At 38.7% G+C, this 21600-nt stretch overlaps 1 protein-coding gene across 1 annotated transcript in view; it reads right to left on the bottom strand.

Annotated features, from left to right (window-relative positions):
- The window catches only part of CSMD1 (CUB and Sushi multiple domains 1), a 2063566-nt gene that overhangs the window by 1051274 nt on the left and 990692 nt on the right, over positions 1-21600 (bottom strand). Inside the window, exon 5 of the mRNA XM_026453909.1 lies at positions 13338-13545. Within this exon, the coding sequence (XP_026309694.1) occupies positions 13338-13545 (208 nt within the window). The remainder of the gene's footprint in view (positions 1-13337; positions 13546-21600) is intronic.

Genomic DNA, 21600 nt, shown 5'->3' with positions numbered 1-21600 from the left:
TGTGTGTGTGTGTGTGTGTGTGTGTGTGTGTGTGTGTGTGTGTGTGTATTTATTTGTGCATGTGTCTGTGGGTGAAAGATCATACACACAAAAAACTAGAGGGAACAGAAGAGAAAGAGGAGCAAGAAGAAAGCCAGAAATAAAGAGAAAGTTTGCATCTATGTCCAGAAAATGAATACTTTATTTCAAGCTTTATTGCAGGTCATTATAAGCCTTTAAAAATAGCACTCTGGAATGTGGTGAAGACTTGGGAAAGATGGATTATTCAGCTTCGGGGAAAATCACGGATCTCATAGGGTGGCTCTGACCACATTTTGATTACTGTGCTCATGTTCTTAGCTTTCAAAAACACTGTGGCTTTTATGTTACTTAGGGGGGACTTGTCCTGAAAAATTACACCATAGACCCTGTACTTCTGGAGAGGGTGTGATGGATGCCAGCGGAGCCTTCCTTGTCCCTTCTCACAGTTTGTGGTAAATTAGAAGGTATCTAAGAAGCGCTGATGGGTTATAAATTCAAGTCCCATTTCATGCTTTACAAAATTCCCACACCAGGTACAAAGCACATTTGTAGAGAATAAATTATTTTTAAAGCAGGCATATGTGTTTTCGTTTATTAGGGTTACATATTGCATTGTTTTGTTTTCCTTTTCTTAATAGAAAGTAAATGAATGCACATCTACCCTCTTCTCTAGTTTTATGTGCACGCACATACAAACACGTGGGCATGCACACTCACACACTGTAGAATATAATCCCTGCTCAAAAGTCTCCAGCCCAAATGTTTCAAGAGCTAGATATAATGAACACATAATTTTACTTCCTGGATTGCTCTACTACGGAATAATAACAGTTTCACTTTATTTGAAGGGGCACCACCTTCTAGAAGCTCCTTGCCTGGCAGAACTATTGCACTCACAGAAGCTTGCTAGGTTGACACTAGAATTCTCATTACAGCCTCCAAGAATGAAGTAAGGACTTGATTCAAGAAGTTTGATGTAAAGGCCTGCCTTTAAAATGTTAAAGTGATTTTTCTTCTTCTTCTTTTTGTGTTTTTTTGAGATGGAGTCTCACCCTGTCGCCCAGGTTGGACAGGGTGAGGCAGCATTCTTCAATGCTGAGACTGTACCCTAGATCTGTCTGAGCATCAAATAATTTTTCTTACCAATTCATTGTGCACTCTTGCTTTGAACATTTCAAATCATTTTGCATAACTCAATTTTTTTTTTCTAATTGTAGCCTAAAAGTTTCCCTGGCTATCCTCTGACTCCCAGTTAAGCCAGGCCCCACCCTGCTTCTCTTTGCTATCTCAAAGTCCTGTCTTCTCCTCTTCATTATATGAAGACCCCTTCCGAAAATCAAGGATCTCATATGTGGGAGCTACAGGTTCAGATGAACAGGATTTCTCAGGTCATTGGAAGGCACCACCTTAAAATCTCTCCAAGGAGCCCTTTTATTTTAAAGGGCCCCTGGGCCCTGTGAGGGTGCAAAGACACCGGATGGAGCTTTATGACTTCCCCGGCCTGGCTGAGGGCATCAACATTCTTTCTAGGATCCTTCCCTACGTTTCCAAAAGCTCACTGAAAACTCTTCGAGGGTGTTCATCGAGATGTAGATCCCTGAGCACTCAGACACACCCAGACAAACTTTCTAGCCACAGGCCCTGGACATTTCGGTGTTGAACACGTTTCCAGTTCAAGGTGAAATCTGAAATATCATGGTGTAGCCATGTGCAAAGCTGAGCAACTGACTTCCCTGGCTACCAAAAGCAAGATCCTCCTCCTTTCTTTTTCTGCTCCCATGATGAGCAGACCCTTATAAATTATAAGTGTCTTATTCTTTCAACTTTCTCATTATTTATTTTTTTCCAATCTATGCAACATACCAAAATCACAATTTTCCTAAAGAACTGTTTTCCTTATTCCATGAGATATAGAGACAAAGTGAATATTTTACAAGCATTTAACCATGGAAAATGTATTATGTTTGAGTTTTGCTCAAGGGCCTGCTTTTAAAATGTTAAAAAGTGATTTCTTTTTTTCTTTTTCTTTTTTTTTTTTTTTTTTTTTAAAGATGGAGTCTCGCCCTGTTGCCCAGGCTGGAATGCAGTGTCACGATCTCAGCTCACTGTAATCTCTGTCTCCCGGGTTCAAGCAATTCTCCTGCTTCAGCCTCCCAAGTAGCTGGGATTGCAGGTGCATGCCACCATGCCCAGCTAATTTTTGAATTTTACTACAGAGGGCATTTCACCATGCTGTTCAGGCTGCTCTTAAGCTTCTGACATCTAATAATCTGCCTGCCTCGGCCTCCCAAAGTGCTGGGATTACAGACGTGAGCCACCACGCCCATCCAAAATGTTAAAGTGATTTCTATCATCTTGTGAAAACATTGGGATTACTTTCTCCCATCTTTCCAGAGTGTGTTTATGCACACAGTGTCTATCCGAGCTCTACCGGAGAAAGCAATCCAGTATACGCACTTCTTTCTTTACACACACCGTGCCCACAACAGCAGCCAACACTCTTCCTGTGTACACGCTTCCCATGCTGAGGCTACACAGAGCCCAGTGTTTCTGTAGCATGTTCTGTGATGACCTCCCTGAGCAATGCTTTCTTTCTCCTCTAAACACCGATAGCATCTTTGCACCTGCATTGCTGATGTGTTGTTGATCACACCATGGCATGATAATGACTAATGGACAGTGGTAGGTTTCTGACTTTTACTTTCATATTCACCCAGCAAGATAAGTATCTTTCATCTCCTTTTTATAGTCAGGAAACCAAAACTCTGGGAGTTAGACTCTAGCCCAAATGGTGCAGCTATGAAGGGGAGGAACACCATTTTTAATTCCTCATTCTTCTCACTCCAAGGCCAATTCTTCTCTGAGAACTGTGAAGGATAAATAGGGCTTTGCTGATAAAGCAAAATAGAGAGTTCCCAGACAGAGAAAATGGATTGGAAACAGGAAACTGCAAGTTGGAAGGAGCTCACTAGCAGAATAAAGTGCAAAATGGAATGTAAATATTGACAGGACTCCGGCCAGAGCAGTCTCTGCACCATGTTAAGAAGCATAGCGTTATCCAAACCCATAGTTCCAGATGTTAATTGATACCCTGCCAAAAAGAAATGGTTCAGGGTCCAGTCTGTTTGGCACACTGCAACATCTTCTACCTGATCTCTGAGAGTCACACCGAATGGTCTGACATCAAAAGACTGAGAAATCCACAACAAAGGAAACCGCTCAACTTTTTAACTCTATGTTCTTGAAAAGAGCTCAAAATGATTTTACTTTCAACACATAGCTATTAATAGACTTGGAAACGCTACTGTGCCTAAAACCGTAGGGAAGCTGTTGAAATATTGTGATTTTTTTAATACCCTTTTGATGTCACCTCTTATTCATAGTAATCTGCTGGGCAGCTGGGCTGGTTCCGAAAACTAAATCAGAGTCTCTAAGCAGTGAGACCCTGGTGAGTTTGTGAATCCCAAATCTGAAACTCAATATTGAACCTCGGCTTTCTGGATCATCTCCATCTTGTCCCAGCAGCCCATTATAAATATCACACAGCATTTCAACAAAGACAAAAGAGCTTGCATCGAATTCCAAAATAGCATAACTACTGCAATGTTTTTCAGTTTGGAGGAAAACCTGAAATTATGATGAATAATAATTAGTTACGATTTTAGTTCTGTGTTTGTCAAATCTGTACGCCACTCACAAATACCCGAGCCTCTCACAACTCAGGCTCTGGAGCACAGAGCAGCAGCACCAACCAGAGCCGAACGACTGTTAGAAACAGGGAATCTCTGGACTCACTCCGGACTGCTAGATCACAGTCTGCATTTTGAAAAGATCTCCAGTGAGTCCCGCGCACATGAAAGCTGGAGAGGAATGTTTAATAGGTAAATACACACTTCAGTCAAAATTCCACTGTTCTCACATTTCATTTTTACCAAGTGATATACAGGATCTAAACCGGGATAGCATTTTGATTTTCATTCACAAAGTTGACGGACATATACAAAAACAACCCTGAATGTTAAACAATGCTGATTATGGTCAATTATATTTCCAAACATCAAGGAAGGGTTACCATTTAGGTCCTAATTTTTCTTTTAAAGTGATATTTTTACTGTCGTTCTTGTCACACAATTCATAATCAAAGTAAGATCAATGTTTTAAAAGTCGAGTGGAGAAGTAACAGTTTTTATAACTCAAAAACTTTGACGGTTATTTGCTGAGCACAGACTTTTAGAACTAGATATAGGTTAAAACCATTTTTCAAAACACTTTCTATTTCAAAAGGTTTTCATTTTCATTGTAGGGCAGAAATCTGAACTCTCTATGGCACTGTTTCTTACAGCAGTAAACGTGCAGCTAGTTATAGAAATTGCTGTGTGGGGTGGGCATTGTGCTAAGAGTTTTCCAAGTGTCTGCTCATTTGCTCTAGTTAGCAGCTCTCCGAGGGACGTGGCAATCACTTCCATTTCACAGACAGCAATCTGGGACTTCCAGAGCAAACCTGCTCTAGGTCATCAAGCTCAGAAGTCATAAACCCAAGACTAGAGCCCAAGTCTCATTCAAACCGAGGTCTGAATCAGTCATCTTGCCTTAGCAACTATGCCTCTATGGCCTGATCATGGAAAGGTAATGAAAAAACAAAAGAGGGCATCGCCCATCACTCTCCAGGATAGGTAAGAGTGGCTTCTTAGCCTGCTGGAACCAGTTGTGGTAACAGAGACAGAAAACCTGGTTTATCTTCTAGCCAACTCATAGCACTCCTCAGAGTAGGATAAAGGACACGATCTATTTATGATGCAGTTCTTTTTTTCCCCAAACAATAAAGGGATTGTGTGAAGAGATTTCTCAGGTGCCATCTATTTTAAATTTATAATTCAAAAAAAAAAAATCAAAGCCTTTATGATATATATCTTTATTAAGAAATGATACTATGATTCTCTAAAGAGATTTGAATCAGAAGAACTTAGGTACTTGTATTTCTTAAAGTCAAAGGTGGGAAACGTTAATGTTCTAGGCCACTGCTCATTTAAAGGACATATTAAGCTTGGATAGCATGTGCCAACAGGAAGGAACCCAAGCCACAGAATGTCACATTTGTTGGAGGAGTATTGGATTGCACAAAATTACCTTACTCTCCTAACCAGTCCTCCATGAAATTGTGCAAACTTTCAGAAGAAAGAGAAAAATTAGATATTCACGGCTTCAAGAGAAACTCTAAATGAAAATATCAAAATGTACAATTGGAACAGGAGGATGTGCCAATTGGTTGATCTGAGGAATAAATGAGAGTTAAGCAGCATTATTTGAGAATGACTAAAATGGAGCAGGCACAATGGCCCTTTAGAAGGCAGTGTGTTTTTAAACGAAAAATTTATTTAACAGTGTTAATTTATTTTTACTTTTTCATTGTTTCCAGGATTAAGGGCCACATACAAAAAGAAGGAAGTGTGATTATAAAAAACAGGTATTTCATAGTTGGTGAAATAAATTTTAATCCATAAAAGAGTTTTTTTTTCATTGCCTACAGCTTAAATAATTTATAGGAAATGTATTTTTCAATAAAATGAGGTTAATTTGGAGAAATTTGATATGAGAGAAGTATTACACCAGAGCTGTAGAGTTCATCTCTGCCCTAAGAATGGTAAGGATGGAGTTCTTACCATTCTCTCCTGGGATAACAATTTTTCCTACTGGTCCCATCTTTACAGACCAGGGGTGTTTTCTTTTTCTCTGTTACACCTCAGTCTGGACAATTTTATGGAATCTTGGGTAAAATATTACATTTTTTCCATACCATTCAATAAATTAGAAAAATGTCCCGTATTTCAAATATGTATTCTTTTGAATTTTTTTTTTTTTTTAGCTTTATTGAAATTCTGGTATTTACTTCACCCAAATTAAAGGATTGCTCTAGAATGCTATTTCTAGAATTTGTGAAGAAATCTGAAAGTTGGGCTTAATTCTAGGAAATAAGACAGTCAATAGCTTCTCCGAGTTGCAGGGGCACCTGCTGGTGAGTCCATCCCTTTCATGAGGAAGGAGAGGGGAGGGCAGGAAATAATTCCTAGGGTATATGCTCCTGGTAGCGAATCAGAGAGTGCAGCTGCCCCTTTATGGAGAGCCACCTTCTTTGCTCCTGCAGGTTAATTCCGACATGAAAGACCCTTCTTTCAGTGCCTGCTAGAGATGGTGCTTTCCAGAAAGACAGGAGGGAAAATGTGTGTTGCAAAACCACACCTGACTGAAACCTCTAAAACACAGCCTGCCTCCTTCACTCCACTTGTGGGGTTGCAGCATTTTTTCCCAGCAATTCCTTCACTGCCCAGTGGCTTAAACCATCCCTGGCCACCAGCCAAGAGAAAAGGTGGAGATTGGAAATTGGCCCCACAGGAGACATTGTGGAGAGGGTGCCTAATCCACCCAGGTGAAAATAAAAATATCTGGGATAAGGCATGTGAAAGAAAGCCACCGATCGTGTTAGAAATTCTCCATACAGTAGAATTAGCTGGTATTGAAAAAAGTTCACATTATTCGCCTATTGAGTTTCAGGGTAGAGGTACCTGGGTTTTGGGGTAATCTGGGATGGCCAGGTCTCTCCACCTGTCTAGGACTTCAGTGGGTCACAGCTGCATATACAACTCTGATTAGTCACGTCTTTATGCGACAGTTCATGGTGACATCAGCCTGTCATCCATGTGTCCTCTTAGAAGCCTGATAATATCCATCATTATGTTATACCCCGAAACATGCTTAAAAAGCAAGTACGCTAAGGTGATTACATTACTGTCTAGTTGATAACGCTGGGAAGAAACATGGAAGAGTAGCCGGTGGTGACACCACCACACAGTGACAGAGCTCAGTAGAAATTCGAAGTGCTGAGGCCGGGCGCGGTGGCTCAAGCCTGTAATGCCAGCACTTTGGGAGGCCCAGACGGGCGGATCACGAGGTCAGGAGATCGAGACCATCCTGGCTAACATGGTGAAACCCCGTCTCTACTAAAAAATACAAAAAACTAGCCGGGCGAGGTGGTGGACGCCTGTAGTCCCAGCTACTCGGGAGGCTGAGGCAGGAGAATAGCGTACACCCGGGAGGCGGAGCTTGCAGTGAGCCAAGATCCGGCCACTGCACTCCAGCCTGGGCAGCAGAGCGAGACTCTGTCTCAAAAAAAAAAAAAAAAAAAAAAGAAATTAGAAGTCGTGGGGCGCTTTCTTTGTATGCACTGAGGCAGAAGGTTGCTGAAGAAATTCTAGGATGATAGTGGAGTGCCCACACACTGCTTTCATCTTCCTGTTTTAAAGTTAGCAAAGAAATGGGATCTCAACTTTTTTAAAAAGAGGAAGAAATATACCTTGGGACTGTCTCTGTTCAAGTCTCCACTCTGCCTCTTTGCTTGCTGGATGGTTGAATATTTAACTTCTTTGAAGCCTATTTTTCTCATCTATAAAATGCGAATAGTAGTATCTCCAAGTAGCAGTAGCAACTATTGTTTACACTTTCCTGTTATATAACCAATACTAGTAATTATTAGTAATTTTTTTTTTTTTAGAAAAAATACACTATTGAAGAAACATAGAAATGGCATTTTAAATAAAAGAGGGGTTTATGGATAGAGCTACAATATCATGTTAATTATGTCTTTAGACCTTCAGCTGGTATGTAGAGGTTCAAGTAAAGGAGAAATGTGTATATACATACATATATACATGTGTCTGTATGTACATATATTATACATAGTTTTATTAGATATATGTAAATATATTTATAAATCTTCATAATATTTATTTCCTCTTTATGCTATACTTGCTTCCATAAAAAAGAGTTCAGGTGCATACCTTACAACAGGTTTGTGAAATAAAATTACTGAATCCATATCTAAGATAGAAAATATGGGACTGGCGTCGTGGCTCATGACTGTAATCCCAGCACTCTGGGAGGCCGAGGCAGGAGAATTACTTGAGTCCAGGATTTTGAAACCAGCCTAGGCAACATAGCAAGTCCCTGTGTCTACAAAAAATTTAAAAAATTAGCCAGGGTCCCAGATACGAGGTCCCAGATACGAGGGAGGCTAAGGTGGGAGGATGGCTTGAGGCCAGGAGTTTGAGGCTGAAGTGAGCTATGATAGCACCACTGTACTCCAGACTGGGAGACAGAAGGAGATCCAGTCTTAACATAAAAAAAAATCATAAAGGAAAACACAAAAACAAATCTGCCCACTTCAATTGGTGGCATTCGAGCATTGCTGCATGGTCTCCTCCATATTCATAAATGATGTCATTGCTTTTCTAAAACCATTTTTCTCCCAAAAGATTGAATTGTTAGCATGGGATAGGTCCAGTTCATAGAAACAAAGAAAGATGGAAACAGCCACAGTTGCCAAATGCTCTGTGGGTCCCCGGCTGGAGCCCTGGACCAGAAAAGACATTAGTACAACAGCCAGAGGAAATCAAACAGAGTCTAAAAGTGAGTTAGTGACACGGTGGCTTCATGAATTTCTTGGTGCCAATAATTACGCTATGGTTATGTAAGATGTTCACACGAGGGAAGCTAGGTTTAGGATACACGGCAACTTTCTGTGTTCTGCAAATTTTCTGTAAAATGAATTCAAAATAGTTAATAATAATATGAGGCAGGAGAAAATGATGCCTCCTTCCTTTAATTTTGGGGCAGGTGAGAGAAGGATTGGTTTCAGGGAGTCTGTTACTTAGCGTGTTCCTCTATAATTCTCCCTTGTTAGAAATTAAATAGACACCAAGTCAATTATCAATTAAGTGACAAGTTGAGTAAACACTGGAGGCATTAATTGACCCTTCAAGGGTTCTCTGAGGCTCACTCAGCTTTCCCCATTTCTCTGAAGTTTTGTTTTAACTTCAGCCAATCACTGATTAGATGGATCTAATAGTAAAATTGTGCTGGGTTAACAGGAACAAAGTAAACTAAGGCTACAAAACTGTCGTCCAGAGTTTCCCTTGTAAATTTGCCTACACCAGGTAGGCAAAAGGGTCAAGTTATGCTGGTTCATGAAAAATAGAGCTTACACCTTAAAAAATCATAAAGTAACAGATATTTCTCTTGAAGTAAAAAGGCAGCCCTAATCCAAAGCGGAAGAAATGTTCTTGCATTTATTATGGCTGTTGTTTTCCCGGGAGGGAGATCACACAACCTGTTTTTTTCACTTGCATTATTTCTGTAGTGTTCTTCCAGGTACTCTGCACGCCCCTCTAAGCATTATGATAACGGGATCAATAATAGATGGGCAGTAGGGGATTTCCACGTGGAGGCGTGAAGCTGAACAAATGCACCAGGGATGCAAACGCACACTAACATCAAGACAGGGATGGGTTCACTGGGTGAGCCCGGCAGGGAGGAAGCCAGGATGGAGCCAACTGGGCAGCTGTGGACAGCCTGGGAAGGGATGCTGAGGCTTCCAGGCTCTGTCTCGGGGAGCTGAGGCTCAGTCATGGAAGTGAAGAAATTGGTGCATTTCAATTTGTGTTGGAACACATTTTCAATGCATTTATTTTTATTTTCTTTTTCCTTACCTTCTCTGTCCTCTACACACTCCCTGTGACAGAAGGGGATGGACGCCTGGTTCTTTCGTTATATAAGTTCATATTTTCAACAGAGTAAATGCTCCCTCAGTGTTCCCAGCCAAGATTCTATAACCTTAATCCCATTAACCATCATGTCTTAATTTAGAAACCACAGAAGGAGAACTCAGAAATGAAATCAATTTTCTTTCTTCTTGATATTATTAGAAGTACAAGTTATAGGCTACAACCTCAAATCTCTTCAGGACAAAAAAAAAAAAAAAAAAAAAAAAAAAAAAAAAAAAAAACCACTTGGCTAGCTTCACCACTACACATTTCCTTTCTAATTGCAAGAAAAATAATGACTAGACCGTGCTATAAAGTGAATTAGAAATGGCATCTCCCTATTAAAGTAAGGGATTGATAAGAAGCCAACCTGCATAAAATGAGAATCCGACTAGTGTAAAAAAAAAAACAAAAAGTCAGTTTCATCTAATGTACATACAGCCTATGAAGCTTAAATTACTAACCCACTGTACGCTTAATATACAGATAATTTTGGCACATGACATCATCCCCTATATTGAGACTGTCTCCACCGCTGCCATGGCAACCCTGACTTAAAACATAGCCAAGCAGGTAATTTCACTCCAAATTAAATGAAAATAAAGCTAATCCTATTATTGTTCTTAACAATTTTCCAAGTAGCTTCTTCTTAGAGTGCCCTTGCTTATGTCCTTTTTAAAAAATAGATTATTGGAAAATCATATGTGGAGCTGCCCTCACTGCACTCACAGTCACTCACACCACCCTCCTGGCTCTGTGGAATGATCTGTGCTTGGGAAGAGGTAGCAGCACCCACAATGCTCCTTGTCCCTGTCCGTGCAATTCGGGAATGGGGAACCTTTTAAATATACCCATTTGAGTCATTAAATATTTCAGAGACTGTCAATGTAAAATTAGTAATAGTCTTTTTAAGATAAATCATATTATGCATTTGTATAGGCCTTAAAAAGGTACTTCAAATTACTCTGTTTTCCATTTTAAATGTGCTCCTGTAGGTTTCCATAGTTATTTAGAAGAACCATCATTTGCTTTTCAGCCTCCACTGAAGATTCATTGAAAGCTGAGAGTTCCACTTAAACGTAGTCCTTATGGCTGTGTCAAGATACTTCTTTTGACTATCATGATAAACATTAAATGTCACACACACACACACAAAACACTCTGTTGACCCAGCACATATGCTAAATTGCTTTTCCATCTCCACCACGACAGTTACCTGTTCAAGGCTTTATGATCCAGCCTGCAGTCCTGAAACAGAGAAACTGTACTTCTCTGACAGGGCATTGAAGCTCAGACCTGAACTACACTGACTGGGGGGCTATACACAGAGAAAAGAAAATGTCCTGGAGTCAGAGACCTTGAACCTGAGTTCTGCCAAGGGTTCCATCAGCTTTGCCATCTCCTGTCCTCTGCACCTCTCAGTTTTATTTTTAAATCTACAATAATAGATGAACAGATAATAGTAGATAATGGTAAGAATAATGACTCCACAGGGATTTTGCACCAAGCAAACAGGACAATATAAGTCATCCTAAAAACACAAGTATGAATACAACTCTATCCCTGGCTAATCATGGCTATTTGAAAACAGCAGCTAAGCTAAGAGGCAACAGTTTATTAGACACGAAGGCACATATGCACATAGGGTCATAGTTCCCACTGAGAAATTTCCCACCAACTTCCCTAGCAAACACCCAGAGAGATTCCAGTGACGTAGAAGATGTCTTCCAGCCTGGATCCAGGCACCAAGAAGACAGGGATAGTCTCTCCGGCTAGCTGTGCTGATATTCTCTCCATGACAAAGATGATCAATTGTTGCCATAAAGTGCTACAGTGGTCCCGTCAACTTTTCAGACAGAACACGCTTCGCATCACACTCATGATCTGTACTTTCTGACATAAACTAAGTTTGTTTGGCAAAAGCTGCCACTGATCATAGGTTCTGGAATCACTAACAAATCAGCCTCGCTTGCTTCTACCTCTCTCCCTACCTGACATCTTACCAGCAAGGCGTGCAGTCAATGCCCAATACCTCTAGACTCTCCTAAAAATAAGACCTTCAACAGTAAGCATATAAACTCTGAGAATCAGTCCCTGTGCATTTTATACTTCAGTGATTTTCTGAGAATCAGTCTCTGTGTATTTTATATGTCAGTGATTTTCTGAAAACCACAATAATGCAATTTTAAAGCTAGAAAGAGGTTAGATCACTTGAATATCTTTAAATGATTAGCAGAGAATACGCACTAAAGAGATGTTTAATAAATTCATTTTTAAGATTTCTTTTTTAGCACACCCTTTCTTTTCACAAATAGACTTGTCTAAAGTCGTAAGGATTGCTTTCGGCAGAACTTGTGGTAGAACTTATGTTACCCAGCTCTCAGTTCAGCTTTTTTTCCATGAACACTAATGTTAGACATAGTGAGATAGGTCATAATTTAAACAAATTCCTGAGTGTTTAAAGTTAAAACTGTACAACATACATTAAGCAGATGGGTCCTGGCTAATCTAAAAGTTTGTTCAGCATGAATAAAATTTAAAACAAAGACAATCTAGGTAGAATTTGCTTAGTTTCTTCCTCCCTCCTATTTGGAAAAACATATAACACAAACACAAAAAAGTCAACCAGGAAAGGACCTCTCCGTGAATAGGAATCCTCTGCATTGAGGCTTGTGCTTTGGAAAACAAAGTGCAATTCAATTCAGTTCCAATAATCGGTTTAAAGCAGGTGGTCCTATTTACAACATGTTTCATGTTTGACACGTGTGTCCTTTAGCCTTCGTACTCAAATGCAAACTGCAACCTGCGGACCTGTTCACAATCACTCGTTCCATATTCCCCTCTTCCTACTCATAAATGGCCAACATTTCCTCAGTGTCTACCTGAATCTCAATATACCTGTTCCCGTTCAGTCATATTTCAAGATCTAAAACAGATCACTGAAGCAGTTTTAATGTGTTCAGAATTTAAATAACAAAAATAACAACACAATTTAACATGCAACAAATGACTTAATTCGAGACAGAAATTAAGCCTTTGAACATCTGTGCTTTTAGGTCTCTCAAATTGCACTTATGGACACAAACAAGACTGTTCTGGCAATCACAACCATCACACCTAAATAGGCAGTACTTCCTTAAATCTTGTTTTCCTTTGTCTCTACCAGAGTACACACCAGAGAACTGACCATCCTGTGGTTAATTTTGTACATATATTGGACTAGGATGTGTGTTAAGTTGTTTTGCCTTTGAGGATCTTGTAGCCACAGGCACTTCCCATAGGTGGCTGCAGAATGTGGTACAGTCTTCACGAAGGAAAAGAAACGCACAATCATGTATCTGCAGCAGTCTGTCAATGCTCGGTAACGTGAGATAAAAGACAACACACAATCTAAAAATCTCTGCTCACAGTGAAACAGCTCCAGACCAAAGCCAAAACTAACTCGCCTTACTTAGTTGCTTTAAGAGTCCAAAAATGAGAGCACTCTAAGCTCAAGCACACAGATAACTTCCCAAGCTCCAAACACCAGCACGAAGACATCTTAGAAACTTTGAAATGAGTCACAGTAAAGGCAACTTTTTCAGAGCCAAAAGAGCAAAGTAAAAAAAGGAACACTTATGCTTGCCCATGAACGTCCAGAGACAAGCAATTCTTGAAGCCCGTTGGGGGAAAAACCGGGAAAACACAGCTGTATCCTTTGTGGCATCTCTTCCCAGGACTTACCATATGGATGGAGCTTCCGTGCCACTGATCTCTAAGAAATCATATCCTTCTTCCAGCTGAAAGTCAGTGAAGACCAGAGCAATGGTGTCCCCGGGCTCAGCCAGAATGGTCCAGGTGCAGTCTGCGTTGTTCTCGTACTCTGAAGGGAAGTGCGGGCTGGAGATGGAGCTGCTGGTCCCACGTAAGGTTCCTCCGCAGGCTCCCTCAGCTGCACGGACAGAAGCAGAAGGAAAGCAACACATTTCAGGATGGTTTTCATACAGGAGTGTGTCCACAAAGTGTCACTTCTTGATCAGCGACACATATTTTCTGAACCCAAAATTGAGACACTCAATCTGAAAAAAAATCTTTTGGTATGTTAATGAGTTCTATGAAAAGGCTGACTAAAGTCTAAAATTTAAATTGCATTATTAATTGAGTGGCCATGTGGGAAAGCTGGAAATGGTGGCTTTTCTAAAATGTGGAAAGTGTAGTTGCCATGTACCTGACATTGATAGGCAGCCTAACACGACTTTCAAAGATTTTCTCTGAAACCTGGAAGATGACACTATGTAAGCAACATTTTGAGGCTTAAAAACATGCGGGCGTTTATTAGTAATTCATGGATACCTGGCTTTGAGAATACTGTGCTCTTAAAAGAAATGGTTGCCCTAATTTTACTTTCTATAAATTTGAGATTTGGGTTTTGAATTTTCAGATAGTTATTGAGTAACATAACAGAGGCACATCACCTCATAAAAAGGTTCTGAGTAGAAAATAGTTGCATGAAACTTAAAATGGAGTATCTTGGAAAAGTGAGAAGTAAAACGCCAGTAAAGATAAAAGTGCATTTAATATACAAATTAACATTTAAAAAATTATTGGTTAGAAGATAAATAGAACTTGGAAAGTTTGCTATAAAAAAGTTTCTTTGTTACATTTATATTATCTATTACAAAATACTACATACATATTAACCTATATACATAGTTTATATATACATATATAGTTTATATATAACATATAAACTATATTATCATATACATAGTTTATATATAGTATATAAACTATATTATCATATATATTATCATATATAGTTTATATACTATATATAGCTATATTATACATATAAATATATATGAGAGAAGTATTTTAAAATAACTTGTTTTAAAGCATGTTTTTAAAAATAACTTGTTTTAAAGCTTGTTTTTAAAAATTTCTTCCTTCCCTCCCTTCTTTCTTCCTTTTCTTCTTTTTCTTTCTTTCTTCAAATACTTCCCATGCAGAATGTATATTTAACAGTCATTGATTCCGACACTGTAGTGTGGATGCTATTTAAAAGTCAGCCTGTTACCAAGATGGGGGGAGCTGGCCATAAGCAGAGCTTGTGTGACCGGCCTGAGCTCTCACAAAGTGCGTATCTTCGACCCTACCCACCCTCTCTCCACCAAAATTACAGCAAAGTGAGAGGAACTGACCTCCTTTTATTAACTCCTCCTAAGTTGCAAGTTCCAATATTTCTTTCATCTTTCAGTGATGTTCATTTTATTTTGGCAGGATCTAAGCCTCACAAAAATGTTGAAATAGAACCCACCTTGTGGGCAACAGTAAGAGGGTGATATGGGTCCCTTCAAATTAGCTGCCTTGAGTTTACTCAGAAGAATGCCAGGGACACAGGGGTAGTTGAGAGCACACTGTTTTTGTTTCCAGAGTTTGGAGTATTGCATTTTCCATCCTTCTTACAGGATGCCAGGCTGCTCTACACACTAGTCATTCTCATGCTGTTTATGTCAACTAAAGCTAATGGCTTTAGAGTGGACGTCCTTGAGAGGTACAGTTGGAGGAAAATTGCTACCTTCAAATATCAATGCAATCAAGACTACAGGTGGGTTAGGTTTTCTCATGTTTTAATAGTTGGTCAGTCTGTGATGCCCATCCAAAGCACGTGACACTGTGGAAAGGGCTGCCCATATTTTGTAGGACATCTCAGTACACTCATGTTTGAGATCCCAAATTTATTTTAAAATTAATAAAGTGTGGGGATTATAAAAATTATGCTATCATGATATTGTTTTCTTTTAAAAGTGTAAAACTGAACACAAATATAAGTAACTGTGTATATACACTGCTATTTGAAAACTGTGAAAATAGTTCCTGTGGCCATGACTAAATGCCTCTCCTGCCCCCTACTCTCCGTGGGCACCTTTGTGCAAGCACACACACATCCCCAATCATCTGAGAACCAGCTCCACAACTGCCCAGCTCGCCACAGTTTTTATGACACTCTTGGGAACAGCTACTAGGAATGTGATCACAACATACATTTCCCTGTTAAAACTGTATTTTTGAAAATAGAGATAAAAATCAGTACCGTATAAAAGTAAGAGGAAGCACATATTCCGGCCACGAGGAAAAATATAGTAGCCACTACTGAGATTCAGACACTGTGCAGAATTCAGCTCTGAGCCACTTGGGTTGGGATAATGGTGAATCAGGTTAACAACTAAAAGTGAGACATACTCTACGTTGTTTACCTTTAAACCCAAATATAAATATCCCCTTCATAAAGGGATGAGGTAAACAAGATCACTAGAGACAGATACTTTTATAATTGATTAAATAATTCTATATAAACATATTACACACATAAATACATATTTCCAGATTAATAATTGTTTTTCGTGTATAAATATATAATTTTATTTAATATTTAGATTTTATTTTCTCTGAATTCATTATATACAAAAGTCAGTTCATCTCAATGTAGAAAAAGATGTAAAACAAAAGAGTTCTAATACCTTTATTACATAAAAAGATAAAATATCATAGATGTGTGGAATTAAAAGTTATCAAAGTCCAAGTTACCAAAACGATATGGTTGAAAGATTAATGAAATGTGTTAACTGAAATCCAACTGCTGAAATTGCATATGTTCTTAATAATTCACCTTGTTGGCCAGCAATCCCCTTTTTCAAAGTTTTAGAGGGGAAAAAAAAAAAAAAAAAGAACTGATATCCAATGAGTATGAATTTTTGTCATGGCAACCTATCAGCTGAAGTATTGTCTATTATTGAAAAAGCTTTGAAATAGTTGTATTCAGGTGCATGGCATAGAATAAACACAGAATACAAGTGTATAGAAGAAGCTTCACTGGACTCTTCTGGGAAAACATCTCAGTAACCTTGACCAGAGGTGAATGTAAACCTATCTGACAAGAGTGTTCACAGGCAGCCAACACACACAGGGACACCAGCCACAGCTCCAGGACCCAGTCCCGGGCCCCCACCCTGCAGCCATTAGCCCCCTGGTTTCTCCACTGCTGGAAGCTCCAACGACCTGTAGGAGGTGTCTAGGGAGTGTGCAGGGCTTCGGGGAGTGGATATGTGTTAACTGGTACAAGAGTGTTCTTTGTTATTTTAACAGCTGAGAGAGCTGTGCTGGTGCCCGCCCCACAGTACCAGCCCTGATCAGATGACCGTACCTCACCGTCATGCAGTTTCCTGCTATTTAAAATGGCGGCCGGGCGCGGTGACTCACGCCTGTAATCCCAGCACTTAGGGAGGCGGAGGCGGGTGGATCACGAGGTCGGGAGATGGAGACCATCCTGGCTAACACGGTGAAAACCCGTCTCTACTAAAAATACAAAAACTAGCCGGGCGAGGTAGCGGCGCCTGTAGTCCCAGCTACTCGGGAGGCTGAGGCAGGAGAATGGCGGGAACCCGGGAGGCGGAGCTTGCAGTCAGCGGAGATTGCGCCACTGCACTCCAGCCTGAGAGACAGCGAGACTCCTTCTCAAAAAAAAAAAAAAAAAAAAAAAAAAGGCAGTGGTTGAGCTGGATAAACTCCAATGTTACGTCCGTATCTAATATTTGGATCCCCTGAGTCTGAGATCTTAGCCACTTAGTATCTACGTTTTCCTAGAACTTCCCTTGATGAATGGGTGGATCAGGGAGACCCACATTTCATTGCGCCGGCATGAGTACCATGCTCGCTGAACCCAGGTAAGACCAGTGCATCCACTGCAGCAGACAGGCGGTGAAATTTAAGGGTAACTTTGTTGGGAAAGGAGTAGGTGACATGAAGAAGGCAAAATAGAAAAGTCAAATAAAATGAAGAAAAAAACAAGATAGCAGAGAGAGAGAGAAAAAAAAAATTCCCAAACCTGCAATCCCTACTGCATTTCTTCAGTAAACACGTTAATGCCCATAGAATATTTCAGAATGAGTTACAGTTAGAATCCTGCCAGAGTAATATATGCAAGATGTATTAGAATTCTTTGTATAGCACTCCACATAAAATACTGTAGAATATTATTAAGATTATCTGATTGATAATTTGAGTATTATGTATATAAGACAAAGAAACAATGCTACTCATTGGATAAAATGCTTAAATCACAGAAAATCTTTAGTACAGAATGAGACAAAATTAGTGTTGGTGCGTGTGTGTGTGCGCGTGTGTGTGCATGTGTTTGTATGTGTGTTTGTGTTTGAAAGCGCCTGCTAAAGTGCTGTAAGTATTTCTCTAACAAAACTTCTTAACTCAATTTCTTCCCTATTTTTGGAAGGGGCTTTATTTTCTAAACAGCAATATTTTAAACATAATAGCATTTGAAGAAGGACTACATAACTACGATCTTTGATGAGCAAAACGTTTTTAAAAATAAATCAATTTGTTTCACTTTTAGATTTATGCAGCTCTACATGTTGACCCATTTATAAATAATGCAAACAGAGGAAACAGAAATTAATTACTTAATTTTTGATATAATATTTAGTCGTGAACTGATCTTCCAGTTTGGCTGCTAAAGAGATTAAATTGCTCCAACATATCACTGAAAGCTAAAGGCTTTGCTGAAAGAAATGGGAACCATTATCCCTATACTGTGGAGTGTCATAAGGACCCAATATGATTAAATGTACGTCATAAATGATGAGTGAAGAGACATTATTAAACAAAGTATATTGGAATAACTAAATAGAACTTTTAAAAATATCAACTTAAAAATTCCCTCATACAAAATACCTGCTACACAAAATGTTTGAATGTATTAAATAATGGGTAACTTGTCACATTAGGATACAACATACGGTCTCAAATGAAGCATTATCTCAACTAAGCAGAAATTGTGGAAGTTACTGAAGCAAAAATAACTTTATAAGTAAACCAATCTACCTGTTTTCTCTTTTTCAAAATAAATGTATACAAATAAAAACGACACAATAAAAAAATATTTGCAACAACATAGCAGGGGGATGTTATTTACACTTACTTGATTTGTATTTTAAAAAACAAGATACAGGCAAAGCGCAGTGGCTCACACCTGTAGTCCCAGCACTTTGGGAGGCCGAGATGGGCGGATCACAAGGTCAGGAGATCGAGACCATCCTGGCTAACACGGTGAAACCCCGTCTCTACTAAAAATACAAAAAACTAGCCGGGCGTGGTATCGGGCACCTCTAGCCCCAGCTACTCCGTATGCTGAGGCAGGAGAATGGCGTGAACCCGGGAGGCGGAGCCGGGCCGAGATCCGGCCACTGCACTCCAGCCTGGGAGACAGAGCCAGACTCCGTCTCAAAAAATAAATAAATAAATAGGTAGCAAGATACAAACAGATACATGGAAAAAAAGATTTTAAATGGCAATTTAAATAAGAGTGAATTCCAGAATAAATTAAATTTAAAAACAAAGGTGAAGTTTCAACCTTTCTTATTATGATAGGCATTCAAATTAAAACAATAATGAAATATCATCTAATACAAATATACATTAAAAAGATAAATTTTGAAAATACATAAATACCAAGAGTAATACTGATATAGTTGTATGTTCCTAATATCAACATGAATTAATATAGTGCTTTGGGCAATTTACTAACACACACGAGTGACAATGAGAGGGCTCATATTTCCTGGCAAGTTACCCAGTTTGGGGTCTGATGTTTACTGAGTATATTTTAGGTGTCTGATATTCTAAACCAAGGTCATTATGTGAACTATTTTGTTTAATCACATCCAAAATGTGTGATAAAATGTTTGTTTTTGTTCCTATTTCACAGCTACCAAAAGAGAATTTTTTTTCTTTTTTTTAGAAAAAAAAAAAAATCCATCAACTGGGAAACATTCAGAGACTCAGAAAATATATGATCAACTAAATAAAATTAAAATTAATCAGCATAAATACTCTATTGTAAAAGAGAAAAAAGGGTGTAATGCCTGCTCTGTGATAAAGCAGAACAAACTGATCTACATTAAGGTGTGTACATACGTATATTTCAACTTAAGTAAAAAGACTAAGAAATGTAAACATTTTAATATAATTGTGGTATTATAATAATATAATTGTTATGAGGGATTTAAAAACTCCTTCAATGTTTTGTCAAGAAATAGTTTAACATCTAGAAAACATCCCAATAACATTCATGAATAATGAATGAAACTTTTGAATTCTTAATCATTGTAGATGTAGAACTTTATAATGTGTTTCTGAGAGAGTATATTCACAAACCATATATTTATTGTTTTTGTTTTAAAATAAATTCTGCCATGAATCCTTTTTTGAAAGGAAAGCCTATTTTATAGTAAAAAAAAAAAAAAATTGCCTAATTTTTTTATTATATATCTGGATTTTTGTGTTATATTTAGTAACAAGGAAAACATAAAAATGAAGTAGTATTTATAGCAACATATAATTTGCTGTTATAAACAAAATATATTTATTTGGGATTTTCCTTCTTTCCTTCAGTTTACCATTCTACAACATATCTTAGATTTCAATAAATTTGTGCATTAAATAGTTACTTTGCTTTTTTGTTTCCTCGATTTTTTATTAACAGATCTAGACATATTGTTTTCTATACCATATAGGTGACTTAGACATTCTATGATTACCTATTATTTAATATAGCATGATTTTAAGATTTTTATTTTATTAAAAATATTAAGCTGGTTAGGTTACAAAGTTGACCTGGATGAGATTGGTGACTATTATTCTAAGGGAAGTAACTCAGAAATGGAAAACCAAACACCATATGTTGTCACTGATATGTGGGAGCTAAGCTCTGAGGATGCAAAGGCATAAGAATGATATAATGGACTTTGGGGACTTGGGGGGAAGAGTGGGAGGGGATGAGGGATAAAAGAAAACATATATGGTGCAGTGTAGACTGCTCAGGTGGTGGATACACCAGCATTTCACACATCACCACTAAAGAACTTACTTACGTAACCAAATACCACCTACACCCCAATAACTTACAGAAAATAAAATAAAATAATAAGAAAAGTTTCAAACCTATAGACATTCATTGTAATTGCAGAAAACATAATGTAGGGGCAGGTCTGACTCCTTGAATAGAGACATGTGGCCGGGTGGTCACACCCTCTGCAACCAGTAAGATACAGACAAAGTGCTTTGTAGGGCCATTGTCTCAATGTGGTGGCTGACAACGAACACTTAATTATCTCCAGTTTCAAATCATGTGGTGAGACACTTGCTTTTCTCAATGAATTGGCTCATTCTTTGATTATTTTCTGAGTTGTCTTTTATTGTGTAAGGACATTCCACTTGGGATTATAAGGTTTGCAGTCATGAATTGACTCGCAATTGAGAGAACATACGGTGTCTCCCATGGATACCATGTCTGGTGCTTTATTCCCACTTCAAACAACAGAAGAACTTTCAGGACTCCCTCATTTGATTTGTTCCCGCTAAATATTTGGAAGTGAGTTATTGTATACAAGCAAACATTAACATGAGAATGAACAGTGTCAAAATCTCACTTGCACTTTGCGTTAATAGACCCAGGACTGCTAGCATAAGCACGGTCTCTTAATTCCCTGGTCCCCATGAACAGGAGCCAGCTGCCAAAATCACTGGGAATTGGCTTAGAACCGGACTTTGCAGAACCATGCATTTATGTTAATTAATTTATTCATTCAATACATATGAAAACTAATTCTCTACTAGAATGAGCAGGGAAGGGTTTTCTGAAAATACAACATTTAGGCCAGATTTGAAGAAAAGGAACTATTCAAGGAATGAGCTAGAGGAAGAGCATTCCCAACAGATGGAACAGAAAGAACCACGGCCCAGAGGAGACTTGATATGCACATATCAACCACAGATGCTTTACGTACTGCAAGTTCCCCATGACATTTTTCAGTGCATTCTCATGCAGTTGCTGAGAATTCCAGGGTAGAAATATACCGAGTTTGTGTGCAGGAGTAAGTCTCATTCACCAAAAGGATCATGACTCTGAAATAAACAAAAAAATGAAAAGCAT

This window comes from Piliocolobus tephrosceles, chromosome 7 (assembly GCF_002776525.5).
Source record: "Piliocolobus tephrosceles isolate RC106 chromosome 7, ASM277652v3, whole genome shotgun sequence".
NCBI lineage: Eukaryota > Metazoa > Chordata > Mammalia > Primates > Cercopithecidae > Piliocolobus > Piliocolobus tephrosceles.
Note: the sequence above shows the minus strand (reverse complement) of the source record. Positions and strands in the feature narration are given on the sequence as shown.